General features: G+C 34.8%; 1 protein-coding gene across 6 annotated transcripts in view; it reads left to right on the top strand.

Moving 5' to 3' along the window:
• The first annotated feature begins 15,745 nt into the window (after positions 1 to 15,745).
• LOC127794892 (pyrophosphate-energized membrane proton pump 2) overlaps positions 15,746 to 23,316 on the top strand; it is a 30,628-nt gene continuing 23,057 nt past the window's right edge. The window contains exons 1-5 of one of the 6 annotated variants that reach the window (XM_052326184.1): positions 15,746 to 15,910; positions 16,041 to 16,146; positions 16,959 to 17,010; positions 17,139 to 17,341; positions 20,114 to 20,317. In XM_052326184.1, the coding sequence (XP_052182144.1) occupies positions 17,249 to 17,341; positions 20,114 to 20,317 (297 nt within the window). In that variant the 5' untranslated portion in view covers positions 15,746 to 15,910; positions 16,041 to 16,146; positions 16,959 to 17,010; positions 17,139 to 17,248. Of the gene's footprint in view, positions 15,911 to 16,040; positions 16,147 to 16,958; positions 17,342 to 20,113; positions 20,318 to 23,316 lie in introns of all 6 variants that reach the window. The other 5 variants (XM_052326185.1, XM_052326182.1, XM_052326183.1 and 2 more) reach the window with 5 other exon arrangements.

Here is a 23,316-nt window from a genome sequence, read left to right as displayed (position 1 = left end):
AAAGCTTGCGGCGAACCTAGCGGCAAAGCTAAAAGCTTGTGGCGAAAGAGCTAGTGGCGAAGTCTTGTGGCAAAAGCTTGTGGCGAGAGCTAGTGGCAAAGCCTTGTGGCAAGAGCTAGTGGCAAAGCCTTGTGGCAAGAGCTAGTGGCGAAGCCTTATGGCGAAAGAACTAGTGGCAAAGTCTTATGGCGAAACCTTATGGCGAAAGAGCTAGTGGCCAAGCCTTGTGGCGAAACCTTATGGCGAAAGAGCTAATGGCAAAGCCTTGTGGTAAAATCCTTGCGGCGAACATCCTAGCGGCAAACTCCCTTGAAGGTAACTTTTCTTACGGCAACCTAACCTCACCCGACAACAAGCTCGAGTGGACCCCACATCATAAATTTTAATTGTTGTATTTTGGCAACAACAAATAGAGATATGCAATTTTTTGATGATGAAATAAATAATTTTGATGTTTTGGCATGGTGGCGCCTAAACCAACACACATATCCCGTTTTAGCTGCCATGGCTCGTGATGTGCTAACTCCTCCGGTGTCCATAGTACCATCACAGTCTGCTTTGTCTGCAGGTAACAGGGTGTTAGATCCAAAAAGATCAAGATTATCACCAAAAATATTGGAAATGTGTGTTTGTTTTAAAGATTGATTTGATGTGGAGTTCGAACAATAAAGGATCAAGTTAGTGGATGAATCAAGTGAAGATGATGTTGATGACTAGCTGAAACCACTTTACTTTTGCAATTTTGTACTATTTTCTTTTATTTAATCAAAAAGATGTAAAAATTTAATTTAACTATTGTGCTATCTCACCAATCAATATTGACAATCACCATTTGAGTGATGAGAGTTTTTTTGCTAGCCACAAGATAATAATCTTGCTACAGCAATAGATTTAAAAATTTCCTACCTCTAAAAAGAGACTAGGATTATTAGGGATGATTACTAGCTCATGTAAAAAAGGTAAAAAAATTATTTTATTGAACTTCTTCAAGTGATGGCTTGAAGAGAGAAGAGTAGGCCATTTATTTACCGAATGGCTCGAACTTCTATAAATTGCAGTGTCCCATCCTCATTTATTTTTTTAACTATATTATTGTTTATTAATTATTGATATTGGATGCTAAAAAATTTACATTTCGCAATATATATAAATAATAACCATCAAAATATTTAAAATTTTCAAGCTAAAATTTTTATATATTTAAATTATAAATAAACATTCTCCTTTTTATATGGACATTATTTTTCATATAAATTTACAAGGCATATAGAATTTTGAAATATAAAATGATGAAATAATATTTAAAACTTAAGATAGAAAATTGTTTAAAAAGGAAAAAAAGAAAAAAAATTGGTTTTTATATATGTATTGTTTTGATATTTATATATGCATATATTATATGCATTATTTTTTAAAAAAATATTAAAAAAGAAAAATAGGGCTAGGCTCGGTAGGCCCGACTTACCAAGGCCTGTGGGCCAGGCCCATCAAGCTTGGCCTGCTAGGCCCTGTGGGCTAAGGGCTCGGCCCGGGCCCCTTGTAGGGGGGTCATGGGCCGAGCCGGGCCCTACCCACAGCAAAAAGGCCCTGCCCTTTTAGTAAATGGGCCGGCCCAGCTCGTTTAAAAAACCTGTGGGCTGACCCAAGTTGGGCCAGGCCGGGTCAACCCTTTTGACATCTCTACCTTTGGCCCCCCAGGCCTCAGCTTTGAGCCCTATCGGGCCGAGGATTCGGCCAGATAGGGCTTTGGCCGAAGCCCTATCGAGTCGAATACACGGCTCGATAGGGATTTGGCCCGATGGGCCTTATATTTCAAATAACATAGAATTTAGAAGAAAATAAAAAAAAATGTTATTAATAGGATAAAATACAGATAACTTGTAACAATATTTGTACAAATATATATACAAATACAAATAACTTGTAACAATTATACAAATACAGAAGAAAAACAGGAAAAAAATAATAATTTAAAATATAAATACAAGTTTGAATGCAAAAGAAAAAAAATGTGTCATACAAATACAGGAAAATAATGGGAAAAAAATCTAATTCCAAGTTTTAATTTCTTTGCCATGTCATACAAATACAGAATTAAGGAAAAAAAATTTAATTTCAAATTTGAATTTGTTTTCTTAATTCCAAAAAAGGATCTCCACAAATAATTAATAAAACTAACTGCATTAATGATTGGTTTACGTATGTTTTGCTTGGGCAACTAATCAATTTTAAATTAATTTTTTTCATTACATTTTTATCACATGTTCTCAATTAGTTTATTAATTTTTTTTTCTTATATTAGTTTTAGTGTTTTTCAAATTTTTTATTTGGTTGTTTGTTAATTTAATTTTAATTTTTTATATTATTTTTTTCTTTTTCCTGCAGATGGTTAATCAACAGACTATGGAATTTACTTATGTTCACACTCACCAAGTAGTACCTTAGGGAACGTGACTCACTACTCATTGTAGGATCAAACACCTTGTGGTTATTCGTGAGACTCTCAACCAATATGCATTGTTGGATAGATTCGTGCAGGGCCCATTAGGTCACTTCTTGCAGATACCTCTATCACAAATGATAACTGTACCACAACTGCTACTTCAAGTTCTGGTTAGGAAGGTAACATTTCTTGGTGCCCGCCACAATGAAATATGGTTCAAGATTAGCGGCGCATCATACAAGTATGGGAGGCAGGAGTTCATCCTTATTAATGGACTCTAGTTTGACCGCATTGATAAAGAAAGCATTGAAGCGATGCCAGTTGAGGCAGATAATTTACGGGCATGGCTATTTCCACCGCAATGATTTGTGTCTGGGCACAACATAAAACTGTAATTTACGAAAAATTACTTGGTAACAGAGGTTATCCTGAAACTAATTTACATCGTTGTAATCAATATACTACTGCTGGTCCATGATAAGCGTGTATATGTTGAGGATTTCATGTGAACTCTAGTCAAGAATTTACATGCATTTGAGGCGTTCCCTTGGGGGACGTACATCTATAGTCATAGTATACATTACCTTCGTTTGGCCACAAAGAAGAAGAAGCTGACTAGCGAGGTTGGGAAGAAAATTGACCTTTATGGTTTTATGTGGGCGCTTCAGGCGTACAATCACTAATATGTTACTCTCTTCATATTGTATTACATTACATTATACATTGCATATGATTTGTATTTACTAACATTTGTTTAATTTAATTTATTTTATATTTTTTTATTATAAATTTTTTTACTCTTTACAGTGGTGGTTGATCGAGACATTCCCATTTGTTGAGAATAAATGGGCACTACCCGAATCAGTCACCATTCCTAGGTGCAGGAAATGGTTGTACAATAAAATGCCACAAATAAAAAATTACAAGGAATGTTTGATGAATGTAAGTGTAAATGTGATCTAAAATGTCTCGTTTCTTTTTATTTATGTAATATCTATCTAAACAATACAATTTTGTAAGCATGAGGATCATTTATGACACTAGACCCCACCGATGTTGAGCGGGAGACGAATTTTTGGAGGTCATATAACCCTCGGCACTCAGTTGGAGTCGACATCTACAAAATTGGGAATGGGGATAATAAGGAGGAGGAGGGTGGAGATAAGCAGGGTAGAGGTAGGGAGGGCGGGTATGAGTAGGTGAAGGGTAGGATACACAGGGATGAGAAGGAAGAGATTATACATGAAGAGATGACGCCAAGATTTGGGTAACACAGTCCGCATCACGCACAGTATTAGAATGTGGTATGCTTATTACAATAATGTTTTATTTTTTATTTTTTGTAATTGTTTGTAATAAGTTTTTTATTTTTTATTTTTTGGCCTTTTGAGATTAACCGAGAGGCTGAATCTAACATTGAAAACGCTGCGAATGATGGATGGGAAAATCAGTCAGTTGAGGCCCTGGATGCAACAGGAAATTTGTTAGTTGAGGATATGGATGTGATGTGAGAATTTATTCATATATTTATTGGTCATAATTAAGTAGTGTTTTTAGTATTTTATATGTGTTTTACCTCTAATTATTGAGTATTTTGAATTTTCTTTATATATATTTAATTTCTAGTAATTCTTGTTATTTTGCAGAAAAACTACTTGGTGTTTGGGTTAAAAATAAAAATAAAAAATGTATAATAATAAAAATTATAAAATTAATACTATAAATTAATACTACAATATAAATAAAAAATAAATATTATAAATAATTAAAATTAATATAATTAAAAGTATATTAAATATTATATTATCTATTATATTATTTATATATAATATATATTATATATTATATATTATATTATATATATGTGTGTGTGTGTGTGAAGTAGCGCATGCAACAAAAGCAGGCGGATGCAAGAAGACGCGAGCAACACAGATTCAACACCCAGATCTGTTCTAGATTTAGGCTAGGGGATTTATTTTTTCTTCTTCCTTATTTACTTAATTCTCTTATGCTCCTAATGTTACTTCGGATTCTAATTAATTCTACCATGAACTAATCTATTGAACTAAGGCCATGTATTGGTCGAAACTATGATGATGCATTTTTTATAATTTTATGTGATTGAATAATTTGGGTTATGTTGAGTTGTGGGGGTATTAAATTTAATGCTTGTAAACAATTGGTCACTATTTACATGATTTGATGCCTAATCTTGAGACCGAAAGGAGATAGTTTGGGGATTGCATTATAGGTACCATACACCATAAAGTAAAACCGACTAGAAATAGAATTCGGTTTCTTTGTGCGGCTTTTAGCGATACGCTAGAAATTTCACAAATTGTATTGTGTTTTCATTTGGTTAAACTTTCATAGAAATATAGAAAGTTATTAAATGAGAATAGACTCGTTATAACCTAGAAATAGGGTAACGAATGCGTTAGGAGATTTCGCCGTCACATACTCAATTGACCAATTCATTCGCATAAAAATCTATGATTTGCATTGCATAGTTAGGTTCATACATGTGCCTTAGTTATTAAAATTCACTTATTTCTTTTATTTAAGTTGTCTTCCAAATTAATTTTATTTTATTAATCTAATTAATTTTTTTTCCTGTTCTTTATTAAATCTAAAATTTTTATTGTTTAAATAATAAAGAAAGTTTATAAATTTGGTATTTGAAATCTTTTCTCGTGGGAACGATATTCTTACTTACTATTATATTACTTGTTCGACCCGTACACTTGCGGTACATTTTAGGGTGATCAAGTTTTTAGGCATGCGCACTGATGAAGGCTGTGGCAGAAATTGGTAGATTGGAGATTAAAGAATGCGGTAGAAGCAAGTAGCAGGAGCAAGCAGATCCGGGCAAGAGATTGTTTAACCCAAATCTGAATAGATCTGGGCTAGGGAATTTTTGTCTTCTCATTCCTTGTTTAATTAATTTTCTTATGCTTTTAATATCACTTTGAGTTTAATTGATTCTACCATGAACTAATCTATTAAACAAAGGCCATGTATTGGCCAAAACTATGATGATGCATTTTTTATAATTTTATGTGATTGAATAAATTGAGTTATATTGATTTGTGTGGTATTGGATTTAATGCTTGTGAATAATTGACCACTATTTACATGATTTGATGCCTAATCTTGAGACCGAAAGGAGATAGGTTGGGAATTGCATTGTAGGTACCATACACCATAAAGTAAAACCGACTAGAAATAGAATTCGATTTCTTTGTGCGATTTTTAGCGATAAACTAGGAATTTCACAAATTGTAATGCGTTTTTGTTTGATTAAACTTTCATAGAAATATAGAAAGTTATTAAATGAGAATAGACTCTTTATAACATAGAAATAGGGTAACAAATGCATTAGGATATTTCATCGTCACATACTCAATTGACCAATTCATTCCCATAAAAATCTATGATTTGTATTACACAGCTAGGTTCATACATGTGCCTTAGTTATTAAAACCCACTGATTTCTTTGATTCAAGTTTCCTTCCAAATCAATTTTATTTTATTAATCTAATTAATTAATTTACTCTTTTTCTTTTGTTCTTCATTAAACTTAAAAATTTTTATTATCTAAATAATAAAGAAATTTTAAAAAATTTGGTATTTGAAATCTTTCCTCGTGGGAACGATATTCTTACTTACTATTATATTACTTGTTCGACCTGTACACTTGCGGTATATTTTAGGGTGATCAGGATGCAACAAGAAATCAGTCAGATAAGGACATAGTTTGATTAGAAAATGGGTCAAATGAGAGAACATATCACAATACTATGCACTCATTTACGTGTCCCGTCTATTGAGGATTCCCCAGCTCACAGCGACGATGGTGATAAGCAGCACTTGGGTGCTGATCAGATAGATCTTGATCATCACAATTTTTAGAGCTAGACATCTACATTTGGGATAATTAGTTCCTAATTCACTTTTATTTATACGTTTTACATATCGTTCTAAAAATGCATGTTGTAATAGTTATTTTTCGTACAGTTGCAAGAGGAAGTGGTTAGGGTCGCCAAATGTGTTATGCGAGACAAACAGCCATCGCAGTTTCTAAAATCTCCTTACACTGATCCGATTCGATCGAAGAAGAGAAAGAAAGATGTCCCAGGAAATGAGTTAGACGTAGAGGCAGTGTCATCAATGTAAGTAACTTGTATTATTTTTCTATTTACAACAGCAATACATTCTTAACTTTAGAAATTCTAATTCTTGGTTATTGTAGTCGTCACACCGGCTACGTGCTCAATCTATCCCCGATCGACTTCCAGTGCATAGAGAAAGAAACATAATGGTTGAGGGAGAAACACATTGATAGTTACATGTGTTGTTTAAGACGTGCACAGTCTTATCCACTATACGATAGGAATTATGCTATCATGTCGACCGAGCTATTTGTGAGCACTCCAAGCATCTTAAATTACTCTTGTTTTTTTGTTTTTTTTGCATTTCAATTTAGTTTGTCGACCGGGTTATTATTCTGTTTTGTTTTGTTGGTTTCAAGTGTCTATAGTAGAATTTTGGAGAAAAGAATACGGGGACATTGGGACAATTTTCGTGTCTGCTACGGCAATTGTCCCGAAAGAATGGGCATGTTTCGTTGACAGGAGCGTTGACGAAAATCTTCCTTGGTGGACGATTGACTATGTAAGTGTTAATAATTTTATCATTGATATATTTATTTTCGTACAACTAACGCATCTTTAAAAATGCAGGTTTTGGTCTCGTGCAATTACAAGAATTATCATTGGTTTCTGGTCAAGATTTGTTTGAAGGATAGAAAAGTTGTGATATATGACTCCAACGCCACGCGCAAAGACAACCGGAGGATTAGGGTAGAATCTGTACAACTATTGGCAAGCCTTCTACCCATTATGCTGAAGAGCAATGCATATTACTCTCAAGCAATCAAAACTGCCACTTCAGATAGTGAATGGGAGGTGGAGAGTATCGATCCTCAAAAGGTGCCTCAGCAACAGGACGAGTAAATTAATTCTAATGTGAATCTTATTATAGAGTCAATTGAATTTTTCAATATGATTATTTTTCAATTGATTATTATGTCTAATACAGGGACAGCTATGGATGCCTTATTTTAAAATACACTCTTGACATCCTGAGGCATAATGAGGATCAGTGGAAGATGCAACCAACTCCGGATGTTCGTACCTTTCGTAAGTAGATAGAAATATTTTTGTATAGATATAACACTGTAGTATAGATTGTATATCGATGTATTCTTTGTAAAGTGGTGTGATTTGAACTAGATGGAAGTAGTGAGTGTATACCTAGGATGTGGCTATTTTTCTTGATGATATGTGTTTTTGCATTGTTGATGAGATATGTAGTTGGGGCGATAGTTCGTTGTTAAACAAGGAGACTGAGTCTTTAATGCAGGTTTATTGTCCAAAAACAAGGGCGACTGTCGAAATTTTTTTAAAATTTGATTAACTAAATGTAAAGAACAATGATGAAGTGACCATATCTCAAATTGAAAATTTGTTTTTACCTCTTTTCATCTAGTTCAAATGAAGGGACTATATCATTCGTATGGAATTACACTTCCAAATTTGATTTTATAAAATATACTAACATCTCATTGGTCCAATGTAAACACTTGATAGATAGAAGAAACACTTAATCATCCATCGATTCCACCTAATACCAATGTGATATATAGAGTTGTTCGAGGTGCATTTTCTATTTAATTAACCCAAAAAACGTAAGAAGAGATCATTTTAGTGGTAATTGAACCCAAAAATTAATTTAAAAAAATAAAAAATTGACAAGAAATAGCCTGTCGGGCTTTGTAGGGCCATGAAGCCCGATAAGCAATTTTTTTTGCCAATTTTTCAATTTTATAATTTTTTTTTTTTGTAATGGGATTTTTTTCTAGTTTCCCAATAATATGAAAAAATTAAATCACTAATTTACACTTCCAAATTTTATTTTATAAAATATACTAACAACTACTTGGTCTAATGTAAACATTTGATAGATAAAAGGAATACTTAATCATCCATCCATTCCACCTGATTCTAATGTGATGTATAGAGCTATTTGAGGTGCATTTTATGTTTAATTAACCTGAAAAACGTAAGAATAGATCATTTTAGTGGTAATTGAACCCAAAATTTAATTGAAAAAATTAAAAAAAAATAAAAAATTCACAAAAAATAACCAATCGGGTTTCGTGACCCATGAAGATAGCCTATCGGGCTTTGTAGGGCCACAAAGCCCGATAGGCAATTTCTTGCCAATTTTTTAATTTTATATATATATATATTTTTTTTTTGTAATGGGGTTTTTTCCTATTTTCCCAATAGTTTAAAAAAAATTAAATCACTGATTTACACTTCCAAATTTTATTCTATAAAATATACTAACATCTACTTGGTCTAATGTAAACACTTGATAGATAGAATGAACACTTAGAGTGTGTTTGATTATACATATTTACCATAAAAAATGTATAATTATTACACATATTTTCTATGAAAGCAATCAAACACTCTTAACTTTTCTATGAAAAATATATGTATGGTACAAGCATTTAAAGGTTCTTTTCATGGAATTCATTTTTCAAGGGGGTGGGGTGATTTTTGTTTTCAAGGCAATCATTTCTTACAATTTAATTCTAAGTAATGCAATCAGGGTGTGTTTGATTGGGGGATGAAAAGTGGGGTGAAATTCTAATTTTCATCTCACCCCCTGCAATTTCAATTCCTTGATTTCAAGAAAAATCTTTACTTTTTTAAACTATGATGGAATTCGAATTCCATGAAAAAAAAAAACTGTTTGATGGAATTTCCTAAAATTTGGATGAAAAATAAATTTCACCCTCATTTTCCACCCCTATCAAATGCACCCTTAATCATCCATCCATTCCACCTAATTCCAATGTGATGTATAGAGTTGTTTGAGGATCATTTTCTGTTTAATTAACCCGAAGAACATAAGAGATCATTTTAGTGGTAATTGAACCCAAAAAATAATTAGAAAAATTTAAAAAAAATAAAAATTTGGCAATAAATAGCCTATCGGGTTTCGTGACCCATGAAGATAGCCTATCAGGCTTTGTAGAAGCTCGATATAAAATTTCTTGTCAATTTTTCAATTTTTTTTTGTAATGGGATTTTTTCTTAGTTTCCCAATAGTTTGAAAAAATTAAATCACTAATTTATACTTTCAAATTTTATTTTATAAAATATACTAAAACAATAAAGGTAGCACATCTTCTAAAAATATTTCTAGCAAGGTACCAGAGAGTGATTTGAATTAACCAATTTCCCTAAAGAATGGAGTTTGACTATATTGTAATTATTTTAAAAATCTCTAAAATTATTATTATTATTATTATTATTATTATTATTATTATTATTATTATTATTATTATTATTATTATTATCTCTGAAATTAAAAATTAAAAGAAAAAACTGATAATTTCAAAACAGATACTTATCCCTTAAAATCTAGCGTTATGGTATTCATTTTGTAAAATCTTGTTCCACCCACAAGCTTAGGGCTTGTTCTCTTTGTCGTTTTTGGGTCATTTTCTATTTTCAATTTTTCAAAACACCAAAAACGTGTTCTTTTTACTATTTTCAAAAACGCATTTTAAAAAACACCTAAAATTTTTGTAAAGGAAAGCCAAAATAACAAATGTTATTTTGGGTGTTTTCAGTGAAAACTTACTGAAAATACAAAACAATCACAAAACACGGAAAATAGCAACCCCTCGCCTCTCACAACCCCCAAACCCATTCTCGCATTCACAGAACCTACGTTTTTTCTCTTTCTCTCATCTCTTCTCCCATTTCTCCTCTCTTTTTCTTCATCCTCCACCACTGTCGCCGACTCTTCCTCGCCCGCCACCACTGTAGCTGACTCCTCCTCTTTTCTTCTTCATCCTCCATCACTGACGGCCACATGAAGCCGGTGATGATAGCTTGATGATGTCGAGTAGACGACAGCCATGGAAGAGCAAGCAGACAATGATGGCTTGATGATCACCATTGACCGACAACCCCAGCCACCGCCCACTGTCGCCAACGGACAACCCCAGCCACCTCTCACGGCCTCCCCTTCCTGATTTCTGTTGTGCCTCTTTCTGTGTTTTGAATTCTTTTGTGATTTGATTTTCTTTTTGTGATTTGATTTTTTTTTTTGTTTTTTTTGAATACTGAAATATGTAATATGATTTTTTTGTATTATTTTTTAATGATTTATAATTTATTAATAATTGTTTATAATTTATTTTAAATCAAATTTATTAACTAAAATATTATAAAATAAAATTTCTCAAAATTTCAAACCAAACGCGTTTTCTAATTTTTTGTTTTAAAAAACAGCTTTTTAGAATGACAAAAAGTATGTATTTTCAAAAATCTCAAAACAAACACTCAAAACACAAAATTAAAATAAATTTAAAACTCAAAACACAAAAGTGAAACACAAGAAAACACTACCTTAGGTTCTGTAAAATCTTATATTATTCCCAATAAAATAGATAATTTTAATGGTAATTGAACCCACAAATTGATTGAAAAAATAAAAAAAAATATAAGTCATCTAAGGCAATTCAATAGGAGTATTGTTCGTCTATAAACTGCAAATCTTAATGAAATATGGTTATTTTATAATTAATTTACATTTTTACTTGATCATAAAGTTATACATTTAATTTAATTATCAAAAAAATTACAATATAATATTCCCAATTCATAACATCATCTAGTATGAACATTTTTAGTTTTTGAGCATCTACTCTGTTCTTTGAGGATGATTGCTAGTGAAAAAGAAAGAAAATCAAATATCATAACATCATCTTTGTCATTGTTAGTTAAAATTTCAAAAAATTTCGTTAGAGTCTCCCTTGTTTTCAGGCCCTTACATTAAAGACTCAGTCTCCCTGTTCATTAACATACAACCACACAACCTTTCAATCATTAATTACAAGTTTAGATCAAGGAAATCGAAAGATTACAATTGCTAAAATATTCTCAATTCAAATAATAATGTAAAACACAATATTCATTTCTGGTGGAGCATGACAACAAAATAGTTTTGATTGATGATGTCTCAGAAGCCTTTTGGTCATCATTTTTCTCTTGTGGCATTGATTTTTAAGCATTGCTGATACATGAAGTATCATATGGTCAATAAGAAATCCATTCACACTATAAATGCAAGTAAGAAATCACATTATTCTTCAAACAATCTAACAATTAACATAAGTGACGACATTATCATACCTGAATGAGTTTATTTCTATTGATTGTCTACCTCGTTGCTAAAATTATCATCACTTTGATTACTCAACTGTATAGGGCACTGATGATAAGTGTGTTCATTCTCTTTGTAAGTGCTGCATTTTCGACTTGCTCTTGTAGTGGTCATGGCAGTGTCTCTTACTTCTGTAGTAGCGGTTGTACTCGACTCTCCAATGGAGGAAGACCATTTATTAGAGCAAGATAGACTGTTGTGCTCCTGTGCACCGTATTTTCTATATTTTTTCCTTAGACAAGCTTCCCCATCAGAAGGAATCTGACCATTTCTCGATCTACCCGGTAGTCTTCTTTGTATGGGTAGGTGTACAACCACCCCTCTGACATGTGCAACATTAAGCCAAACGGACTTATTAGGGACCGGATTGATGGGAAATTCATATGCTTTTCTGATCCAGCTTGCGGTGTAATATGGATGGCAAAACAAATGGTAGTGCACCTGCATGAAATTGTCACGTACGATAATGAAAGATAGAGTGTTAATGTATCACATTAAACAATGAATATAATAAGAACAATAAAATCAAACCATGATACCTATCAGCAATAACTGCATGAAGAGATGGTAATTGATTAAGATCTTACTTACGACAATTGCATGTCTTTGCAGCAATGTTAACGATCCCATCGCCTTCCTTAGCATGTTTCACGAGGAACTTGTTCCCCTGTATTATAGGAACTACGCTACATCCTTGATCTAATGTTTTGCTATGGCAAAGTTGACATGTGCCACTGCAATGAAGGTAATCTTAGTTACAATCCTATCAGCAGTAGCATGTCTATCGTTGAACCATTTCGAAAGCATATGTCTCAAAAATTCATGTGCACTTGTTATAGGCAACCGGTATGCTTTCATCATGCATTTATTGAGAGACTCAGCAATATTGGTGGTCATCATAGAATATTTTCTTCTCGGATAATATGCACGCGACCACCTTTCCATTCTTACTTCCACCAATGTTAGATGCGTCTGAGGATGCATCAATTGAATTTCTATCATGTGTATATTACACTTTACTTGGTGTAGTTGTATGCTACACGGTAGAATGTTTCCATCACATCCATTCGTTGTCTACATCATTTCTTTAGGTTTTGCTTAAGGTGGAAGAAACAGAATACATGTGAGACATGAGGGAAAACAAGGCTCATCGCGTTCGCAATGCTTTGGTGCTGATCGGATATAATTACCAAATCCTCCGGCATGCCGATAACCTCTCTCGATTTTCTTAAAAACCAAATCCATGATCTGTTAGACTCACCATCTTCAAATCCAAAAACGATGGGATAAATCATCTCTTCTTTATCTTTGTTAGTGGAAACAAAAATCACCTACTTGTATTTACCTTTCAAATAGGTGGCATCAACAGCAACAACCAGTCTTATGTAAGACCGAAAACCCTAAAGCGAAACTCCAAGAGAAAAAAATGAATACAAGAAACGATTATTTTCATCTGTCTCTATTGCCGTGATAGTGCCGGGATTTGTTTCTTTCAACATGTGAAAATATGAGGGAAGCTGCTAAAATGACACATCTGCATTGCCATAAGCAAGTCTCTTTGCATATTGTAAAGACCTCCAAGTTTTAGTGTACATGATCTGTATACCATGTTGTTCAAGCAGCTCTCCCATTAGCATTTTGCATCTTGTGTGAAAGCTATTGTCATGGGATTACATATGTGACTCGGCATAACCTTTATCACATCCCAAAACGTACAACCAATTTTGCATCTTGTATGAAGCAAAAACTTGCAATTCACATCTTTGCAACCTGCCTCAAATCGAATCGTGCACGAATGTTTGATTTGATATTCTATCTTCACATCAACACAATATTTTTCAAATGCCAAAATCAGTTCCTATTTACTTTTAAATAGTGCGCCCTGATAAAAAATATCATCTTGGTAAGGAATCAGCACTTCGGGTCACGTTGCCTCAATTACATAATTTTCTACACCAAGAACGACCCAATTTCCATGTAAAGGGTTGTCCTCAAATTGAGAATATGAAAATCTTACTTCTGGATACTCCAGACTAGCTTCTCCTTTATCACCATCACCATCACCATTGTCATCACCATTGCTATCATCACCATTATCATCTGTTTCATTATCACCATCATCATCTGTGTGTGTAGTATCATCTGACAAACCAGTCGTACCATATGTACCAAAATCATTGTTCCACAGTGGACTGCGTGCTGATGTAAGTGGAACGTCAACACCTGCATCCTGATTACCACCACTATATAAAAGAAATTGGTAATGCGGCTCACTATGTATATTACAAACTCTAGTATCTTTATGAATCATTTTAACATAAATCACTTTATATTTACTTCATTCATACATAACAAACTCAACACCATAGTCATCTTTGATAGGGAGCTTAGTGGCTGGAAGATTGCACGATGATTCCATTAAAAAATGAATGTTGATGTCGTACATTGTTTTATCAATTTCTGTCACTGTGTAAACAATATTAGTTAATTGAGTCAAAGTCGCTTTTTTATTGCCCATCATACATGTCTTATTACTCCTAGATTCAACGACACTTTATCCATTGTTACAAGATTCAAAACAAGAAATTAAGCTATTTAACTCGGACATGTTAAATTCCCCAATTCTAACTATTAGTAAGTATAAAAGGTACAACTTAAATACATGATTTTTTACTTACAAAATAACAATTTTATTATTAATATAATATTCTCTAATTATAACTAAAATATTTAGTTTATGAAAAAGATTTATAAAAACATTAGAGGATTTTAACATAACACATTAAACACATTTAATTTAATTATTTTATCACATTTTGGCACACATAAGAGTTATGCCCAAGGGCTTCTCATCGAGCTTCGTTGCCAACCCATTGGGCCTCGTGGGGTAAGAGGCCGATAGGAAACTTATTAAGCTTAGTTGGGCCTCGTGGGGATTCCTATCAGGCTTCGTTGGGTAACGGAGTCTGATGGGATTGTGTGCCACTTCTTAAAATTTTGATGATGGTGTGTCTTTTCTGATTTTTTTTCACACAGATTTAAAGTGAATATCTACCAAAAATGTTTTATTCACAACAACAACCATTTTACACAACTTTAATAAGCAATGTCAACATAAAAATACTTTTGAAAAATAAAACAAATACAAATCAAAATCAATACATTGAATGCTTGTTGGAGAATGAAACTTCTCATGAATACGATTTCAATGAGGTTGCTGCGGTGATTGATGAAGAAGTTAAATGACCTAACAAGCAAAAGATTGAATGTAGGAAGAATGGTTAACTTTGATGGTTTCAGCAATTGAGAGAATAAAGTAAAAGCGTGAATATTGGAAGAGAAAAGAGAGATGAAATGTAAGTGAAAGAAATAAGGATATTTTGATAAATGAAATTAAGGATAATGTGGGCTTTTCATTTTAAAATCTTATTAAGAGTATTTCAGGTATCTTACATAAATGTGGCTATAGAGTGTAATTAGTTTGTTTGATTGTATAAAAATATTTTTTTTTCTGTGAAGTGGTTAAAAATAAATTTGTTATATTCATTTAGGTTAATTATGAATTCATCCCTATATATAATATAATAGATAAATCAAATAGGAAAATAGAAGGGACAAATGTAAGACGGGGAGTTTGAAATTTGAGGGAATGACATGGCGGTATTTAACTGGCGGCTTGACTTGGCCTTCCCAGCATCTGCCAGCTGGAAGGTCCAAATGGATTTTATGATTTATTTGTTTATTAGTATTTATTATACCATTTTTATTATGAAAATTATCTTTGATAAATGTAAGGTGTATTTAATATATTTTATTTTTAATATTTAAATATTTTTATTAATAAATAAAAATATTTAAATATTAAAAATAAAATATATTAAATACACCTTACCTTGGCAAAACCCATACTGTTATTCATGTAATTTAAACAGTATATGGTTAATAATAATAATAATAATAAATAGAAAAAAAAGAGAGAAGAAGAGAAGCAAGGGAGAAAGCGGAGAGAAGAGAACAGAATTCAATTCGTTGATCTTCCTTCAATTCCCTGTTACCTCCTTTTCTCTCTCTCGCTGTCTATCTCTTTGCCCGGAAGTCCAGTCCACAGGAAGAGCCTGCCAGAGTTTGTTTGAATTCCCTTTGGTTCCCGTTCAAGTCAGTCTTCTTCTTCTTCTTCTTCTTCTTATTTGGTCTGGTCTGTCTATTTTTACCTTGGCTTTGCGGATTTTGTTTTATATTATTTATTTATTTATGACATTTTTTTTGATTCCTGGATTATAAATAGATCTCATCGTCGTCTTCTTCTTCTCTTCGTTTTCTCTTTGGAAGCTCATCGTTCGATCTATTCACATTGTGATGCGTGCCTGTTCCTGCTATTCTTCTGCGTCCAGGTAATTTATCTTTTAGATCATGAAAACTTTGGCTCTCTCTCTCTCTGTGCTTTTTTTCCACCGCCTCCTCAATCAACTTGGTTCGTTTGGTAACGGCAGCATTGAATCTAGGGTTTCTCTTTCTTCTTCAATCTAGGGAGGCAGGCAAGAGGTGGAATTTTAGGTGTATCTGTTACAAGTGTGTGGTTTCGGAGATAAGAAATCATATTGATTTCCAATATTCGCCCTTAGTTGTATTCAATTGAAGTCGCTGTCTAAATTCTCTAAGCATGTTCGTGCGTTACCTATTGTAGGGTCATTTTACATTGCCCAGTTTTTGTTTCTCCGTTCTCTTGTATGTGGGTTCTCGATAAATATTTTTCTTTTTCCTTTGATCACCCCGTAAAGCGGTTCTTTAAAGAATAACACTACTTTCTTATCCTAACTATGATCAGAACCTGGGTGTATAAATCTATTTGTACTCAGAATTTGCTAATAATTTCTTAATATACCATAGTTTTCCTGGTTTCTGGTATTCTTTGTAGTTTTTCTCTTCTCTGCCTTCCTTTTTTTTTTTTCTTAATTTTCTTATTGGTTTGGTAAAATCTATATATGAGCCTTGCCCAACCCTCGTAAAGCGGGGGAGCCTTGTGTACTGGCATGCCTTTTTTGGTTTGGTAAAATCTCTACTTCATTGATTGCTTATTGCAATGTGTAGCATGTCCTTTCTTCTATGATTATATAATATATATATATATATATGTTTTAGTAAATATGGTTGATGTCACAATGGAGATTGGTGGTATTTATGTTTGAGGAATGTGCATTTTCAGGAAACTTGACGTGCCAAAGAGTTGGCAAGCAAAGTAACTCTTAACTTCTGAGGTGAGAGGAAGCAAGAAAGTAACAAAAGGATTTGAAGATATAGAGATTCGAGGAGCATGAACAGTAAATAAGATTCTTGGCTATTTTAGAAGTATAGGATTAATCTTACTATTATTTCATTCAACTAGAAACATCCAAGATTCAGCGACCAGGTTCAGGGGGTGACTTGCCCCAAATTGGTGAGTTCAACCCTTTCCCCAAAGCTAGGAGGGTGAATTCCTCCCATGCTGTTGTTGCAATGGATGATGAAATGGAGAGTGGCAATTTGGGTCCTTACCAAGACAGGCCAAGGACTTTCCCCAACATGCGTAATAAAACCTACACACCACTGGTAAAGACCATATCTAGATGATCTTATTTTGTCTTCTGTTGCATGCTATGTTCAGTTATACCATTTAAACCAAATGCCCTACTTTGTTGCCAACAGATCAGTCTTTTTTATTGGTTACTTTTTCATGTTAAAATATTGTTTGTTTTCTTGTGTTGTGCAACTGTATGCCATTTTTCATCATGAAAACTGAATTTTGTAATGGAACCGTATGTTTTTCCTTTCTGCTTGCATTAACCCGTCTATATATATATATATCTTGCTACCTGCTCTATGATTTAATTTAAACATCTCTTTAACTGCCTATTATCATGCAAACTGTAAGATATGCTACGCAATGATAGTGCACTTAGTATGTTCCACCTCAATTCAGCTACTTTCTAGTTGTCTTAATGTTTTAACCTGTATGCCCTGTGTTCAAGGGCTTTAGTTCATGGTAATCTTAATGTAACATATAATTACTGAAAAAAATCTTGCTGTAGCATACAAGGCACAGATTTTATAATAATCTAGTTATTGCCTTTCGAAAAGGAGATTTTCAGTGTAATATGAATCCTGCCTTAAAACAGCAACATTCTGGAAGTAATAGGAAATAATATGGAAATGCAAAAGAAAGCCCTGCACCATGTGTACAAAATGTTTGCTTATTGAAACTGTTAATTTTGTTTTATAGAACAATAAGAACTTGTTAGAAAATTTCCAAAGAGGCTATGACCATATAATCAGTGTGTAAAGTAAACAAAACTGAAACAAGAATAGCCTTGTGATGAAGCTAGTGGAATAAGATAAAATGAGGAAGAGAAGAAGAGGAATAGAGAGAAGATAAGAAGAACTGGAGTAGAATGAGGCAGGAGAAAACAGTATCAATTGTATTATCTATATTATCAATCAAAAACATAACTTTAATGTATGCATCTCCTTTCAGAGTTTTGGAACCCTTATGTAACGCTGAATATTAACGATTCAGGTTTTTTTGGAGAACGGAGAAAAATAGAAGTAATACACAGGGGCAGCTAATCTGATTCCGTAGAGTCTTTAGTGCCTTTTCAGATGATTTATCCTTGTCTGTAGTTTTTAGGTTTCTCTTTCTTAACCCTCTCCCCTTTGGCAGTTTCTCTTCATTATATAGTTGCTATAATAAATAATAGAAAAGAAAAACTGACAGGAAAAATGAGAATATGCTGATGTGGTTAATGCAAATGCAACAATTTAATGAGTTATCATTGGAAGTCTCTAATGCAGGACAAGTGCATTGAGTGAAAACATAAGATAAGACAGAAGTGAAAGACTCTAGTTATCAGGCCCAAACTAATAATTTAGTTGGTTGGAAAGGGGATAAAATCTTATTGGTTTATGTTTTATATTTATTTATATGATAGTAAAGTTAGGGCAGAGGGTGATCTTTAGTAGTAATGGTAAGGTTGCTCCTTTGAGACTGAAAGGTCACAGGATCCAGTGGTGTAAGTAGCCTATTTGCAAAGCAAGGATAAGGTTGCGTACAAATGCAATATTTCCCTGATTCCTGCAAAGCAGGGAGCCTAATGCATTGGGATAGTATAAGTTACAGTCTTGTGATTAAAAAGAAAAATTAAGGGGCTGTTTGTGGTTCTGTGAACAACTTCAATAATTTGGTCTGGAGCCTAAAATGTTGAACAATTTGAGTGAAAAGAACAAAAAGAAGGTGCGGGTGTTAAACCTAGGATCCTTGTTAGACAACAAGTTGTATCACACAGTTCCCAGAGAGATTCAAACAGCTTATTTATATATAACTAGAGCACTTTATGTAAATGTTGAGATATAGGACACTGAAACTTGGGCAGTGGGATTCTTAGATAAGAAGCTAAAATTTAACAGTTGTGTTCTTAGCTGTTATCTAAAAATTTGTGAAATAGTAGAATGCCTCTTAACATGAAATATAGATAAAGTTGATGGCATGATTAACTGAAACCAAGGGGTCATTTAGGTTTGGAGCTAACCTACTGCTAGAGTTGGCCTTGCAACTTCTTTTGTTTTTTCCTTTTCTAGCTCCCAAGTGGATTGCATCACCTGTAATTTTGGATTAAAGCTTGATAGTGGATGCATGATATCCAATCTTAAAATACCTTAATCTGGAAAGCAGGCAGCCATTTATCTAGGTTTGATAGCATGCTCTGTGTGTGCTTGTGGGAGTGGGGGGTGGGGACGGAGCATGGATTAAATGCATGTGAAGATGAGTCTAATTTGATGGATACAATAAAAGCCAGGTAAACCAATTATTCTTCTAGACTCAACTCTGATTCTGGGCTTTGGCCAAAGGCTCCTTATTTTTTGTTCAAAAACTTGAGTCAGATCTGTGGGTTGAGACTATTAGCCTGATCCCACCTTTTTGGGGATGAACAGTGCTAGTTTGATTGAAATTTGTAAATGCCAGATAACCCAAAGGTGTCTTCAAGATGCCGAGGATTGGTCCGCCGCCGAAATGGTGGAGTAGCATTTAGCTTCTTGTGTCACAGGTGGCATTGGGACTGTCTCTCCAGCCTAACTGGTTGGGAGTTTGAGTCAATTTTCATCTCCTATAAATAAATAAACAGTAACTGATGTACAGTAGCTTCAAGAAAATATTTTTGCTAATTAGTTGTGAATTTTCCGTTTCTGCTTTCTGGGATGTGCATTTCTTACCTTTTTCTGTGTATCTTATTTAGATTCCTCTCAGCCCCCAGGGGCTTGACAGAGTTTTTCTGTCTCTATACATTTCTATTTAACAGTATTTTTTTTTTTTGGCATGTGTGCGTGCAGATTTTCCGAATTCTCATGAGAATAAACGTTCGTGTTCTTTTTGTACTTGCGCTGTTGGGCCTTGGAGCTGTATTCTACATTGGAGCAAGTACCTCTCCAATTATTGTGTTTGTCTTCACAATTTGCATAATCAGCTTTCTGTTTTCAATATATCTCACTAAGTGGGTACTCTCAAAGGATGAAGGTCCCCCTGAGATGGCTCAGGTACAACTGGTGCCTAGTTTTTTGTTACTGTATTGATTTTCTCTTGGGTGGTTTGAACTGTTATACTGTTTTTTGTATTTGTCAGTGCGATGCTTTTTCCATCTGATTGGAATGACCTTGAAAACATATTAATGTGGTGGTTTAGTCTATTATTTTGAAATTGTGCATATTTATCTTCTTCCTTTCTCAATAATTGTCAAAATGCAATATCTTTCAATCTAGTTGAAATGACATTCTACTCATATGGACTCAATGATTTTAATCTAGATTTATTGAAGTGTTTAAGCTGCTTTTTGCAAAGCAGGGTGTTGCATAAGTTCTTATTTTAGTTGGAAGGGACTTGGGTGATTACTTGTCAGATCCTTGGAGATCTGACAATAATTCTAAAGAATTCGGTAGAGAATAAAGGAAATCGATAGAAGAAAAGAGAGAGATGAGAGAATTGAGAGAGAGAGAGAAGATAGAAATGAGGGAGAAATTCAGATTGATTCAAATTCAATTTCAATTTCTCGATGCCTCATTACAGGGGAAGCGGGTTCTTATATACTGGATCCTGCGATCAAAACTCTCTCCAACCACACAACCTTATTTACATTGCTACCCCTTCTAGAATTAGCTAGCAACTCCTAACTGCTTACACATGTAACCCCTGCCACTTGCACTATATACCTCCGCCTCTAGATGTTGGGATCATGACAAATTCCCCCTTGCTTGAGACATTTCTTATCCTTAAGAAATGCTAACGAGGCTAGCTACTTGAGGGAATTGCTTAAGTAAATCAGGCAAGTATTCCCAAGTGTTGTTATTTTGGTGGAGATTGGACCACTTCACCAGCACCTGTATGAGGGGAGCTCCTTGCTTGTACAAGACCCTTTGGTCTAGTACGGAACTGGGCTTCACTGTAACATTTGCATCTTTAGACAGTTGGGGTAGGCTAGAGGCCACCTGTTGTGTTCCGACAGTTCTCTTGAGTAAAGTGACGTTGATAATCGGATGAATTCTTGATTCCTCAGGTAGCTACAGTTTGTATGCCACCTTTCTGACCTTGGCTACAATTGGGTAGGGTCCATAATATCTGGGGCTTAACTTAGTCACCTGCCCTCGAGTAATTACCTTTAGATGAGCTGGCTGAAGCTTTAGATACACCCTTTCCCTCACCTCGAACTCCCTTTCACTCCTCTTATGATCTGCATACTGTGTCATGTGGTTCTGAGCCAAGGCTAGCTCCTTCTTCAGTTGCTATAACACCTTTTGCCTTTTCTCTATATATGCTTCCACAGTGGCCACTATGGTCTGTTCTCCTACAACTGGGAGTAGTGGAGGTTTGTAACCGAATAGTGCCTCAAAAGGTGATCTCTTAATTGATGTATAGTGGTTGGAATTGTACCACCATTGTGCAGGTGAGATCCACCTATGCCACAACCCTTAGGGTGCAAAAAACATAAGCACCGCAAATAACTCTCCACACACTAATTGACTCGTTTGGTCTGGCCATCTGTTTCAAGATGGTAGTGTTACAAGACTAGCCTTCCCAGAATCTGGTTGGCGAACTTGTGATGGCCCTAAGTTCTCTCCTTAGGTCAGCCAACAACCCTACGGGGTTAAGCACAGTATAAACAAAAGCATACACAAAGAAATACGGGAAAAGTCCCAACTTTATATTTAGATTCGAGAATACAAAGACAATCTCTTGGGCTATTCTTTCTAAGCTACCAAAAACGCCCATCTAGCCACATATATATATAGGCTACAAAAGTACAAGCGATTATCACACATAATCGTCGCATCAGACTTAGTAGGGCTGCATGCATCATGTGGGAAAACTGTCTTTGTGGTTTGTATGGCTTGCTAGGCCGCCACCTAGCCTAACTGCCTCGGTCGTGCGGGCGCATGGGCTTCGTGGGCACGCATCGTGTGGACAAGCTCTGCATATTGCAGATGTGCGTGAGCCACACTCGCATGGGTGTTGCAATCGTTCTCCCCTGCTGTTGACTGTCGCTTGACATCAGCCCTTGGCACGTGAATTGCCCTCGTGTCCCACACATCTCGGTCTACGTGGCTGTCAAGCCCTTGAATTAGGGCTAGCAATTTCGGTAATGCCGATTGTAAGAACGAGAGAAAGAGAGAGGGAGAGAAAGAATGGGAGAGAGAGAAATCAAGAGAGAAGGATGATTATTCATTCATTTAATCGAAAATCCTCCTTGTGTGCCGTAGGTCTCTATTAAAAGGACCTTTAGCCATACAACAATTCTCATAACCACTTAACAGCCTAACGCTAGTTGTTACACCCGTTCTTCTCGCCTTCTAACCCCTAACGGTATACAAGAGGTAAGTAATTACAAGATTACTCCAGGGTCGTGACAATCCCCAGCCCTTCAAACAATTATTGTCCCCAAGAATTGATAGCGATGGCTATGGTTCAACCAATCCCTACCTTCAACACTTGTTGCTGCCTTCTCTTCTTACTGTTTTGCCTTTCCCCTTTGAGTAGTAGAAGCGTAGCATCGTCCGCTTCTGACTGTTCCGTTGCTGCTTCAACCTTTCCTTCAAACACTTCAGTTTGTATAGAATGCAACTGTGATTCCTCTCCGGTGATCACCCTGCACTCACCTATTTCCTCGTGGGAAACATCTTCTTCTTCTTCTTCCTTTTCCCCATCATAACCCTCCATATTCATCAGCTGTCTGTTGCACTGGTGACCAGGGCTATATCACACTTGAAACATAGCCCCATTTTCCTTCTTTGTTCCCTCAAGTTTCCTTTACCATTATTATTATTTGCTACTGCCTTAGCTGCTGGTTGATTATCATTAGGCCCTGTAAGCAAGGGCCTCGAACTCCCTTCTCTATATTGTCCGGCCAATAGACTTGGGTCGTAGGGAACATTATGCTTCGTAAAAATGGCCTCTAAAGTCATTTTGTGCAGCCTAGCCTTTTCTGCAGCTTGCTTCACAGAAGTGGGGATCATCATCTTCACCATGGGCTGCAATTCCTCCCCCA

Source organism: Diospyros lotus, chromosome 2 (genome assembly GCF_014633365.1).
Source record: "Diospyros lotus cultivar Yz01 chromosome 2, ASM1463336v1, whole genome shotgun sequence".
Taxonomy (NCBI): Eukaryota; Viridiplantae; Streptophyta; class Magnoliopsida; order Ericales; family Ebenaceae; genus Diospyros; species Diospyros lotus.
Note: the sequence above shows the minus strand (reverse complement) of the source record. Positions and strands in the feature narration are given on the sequence as shown.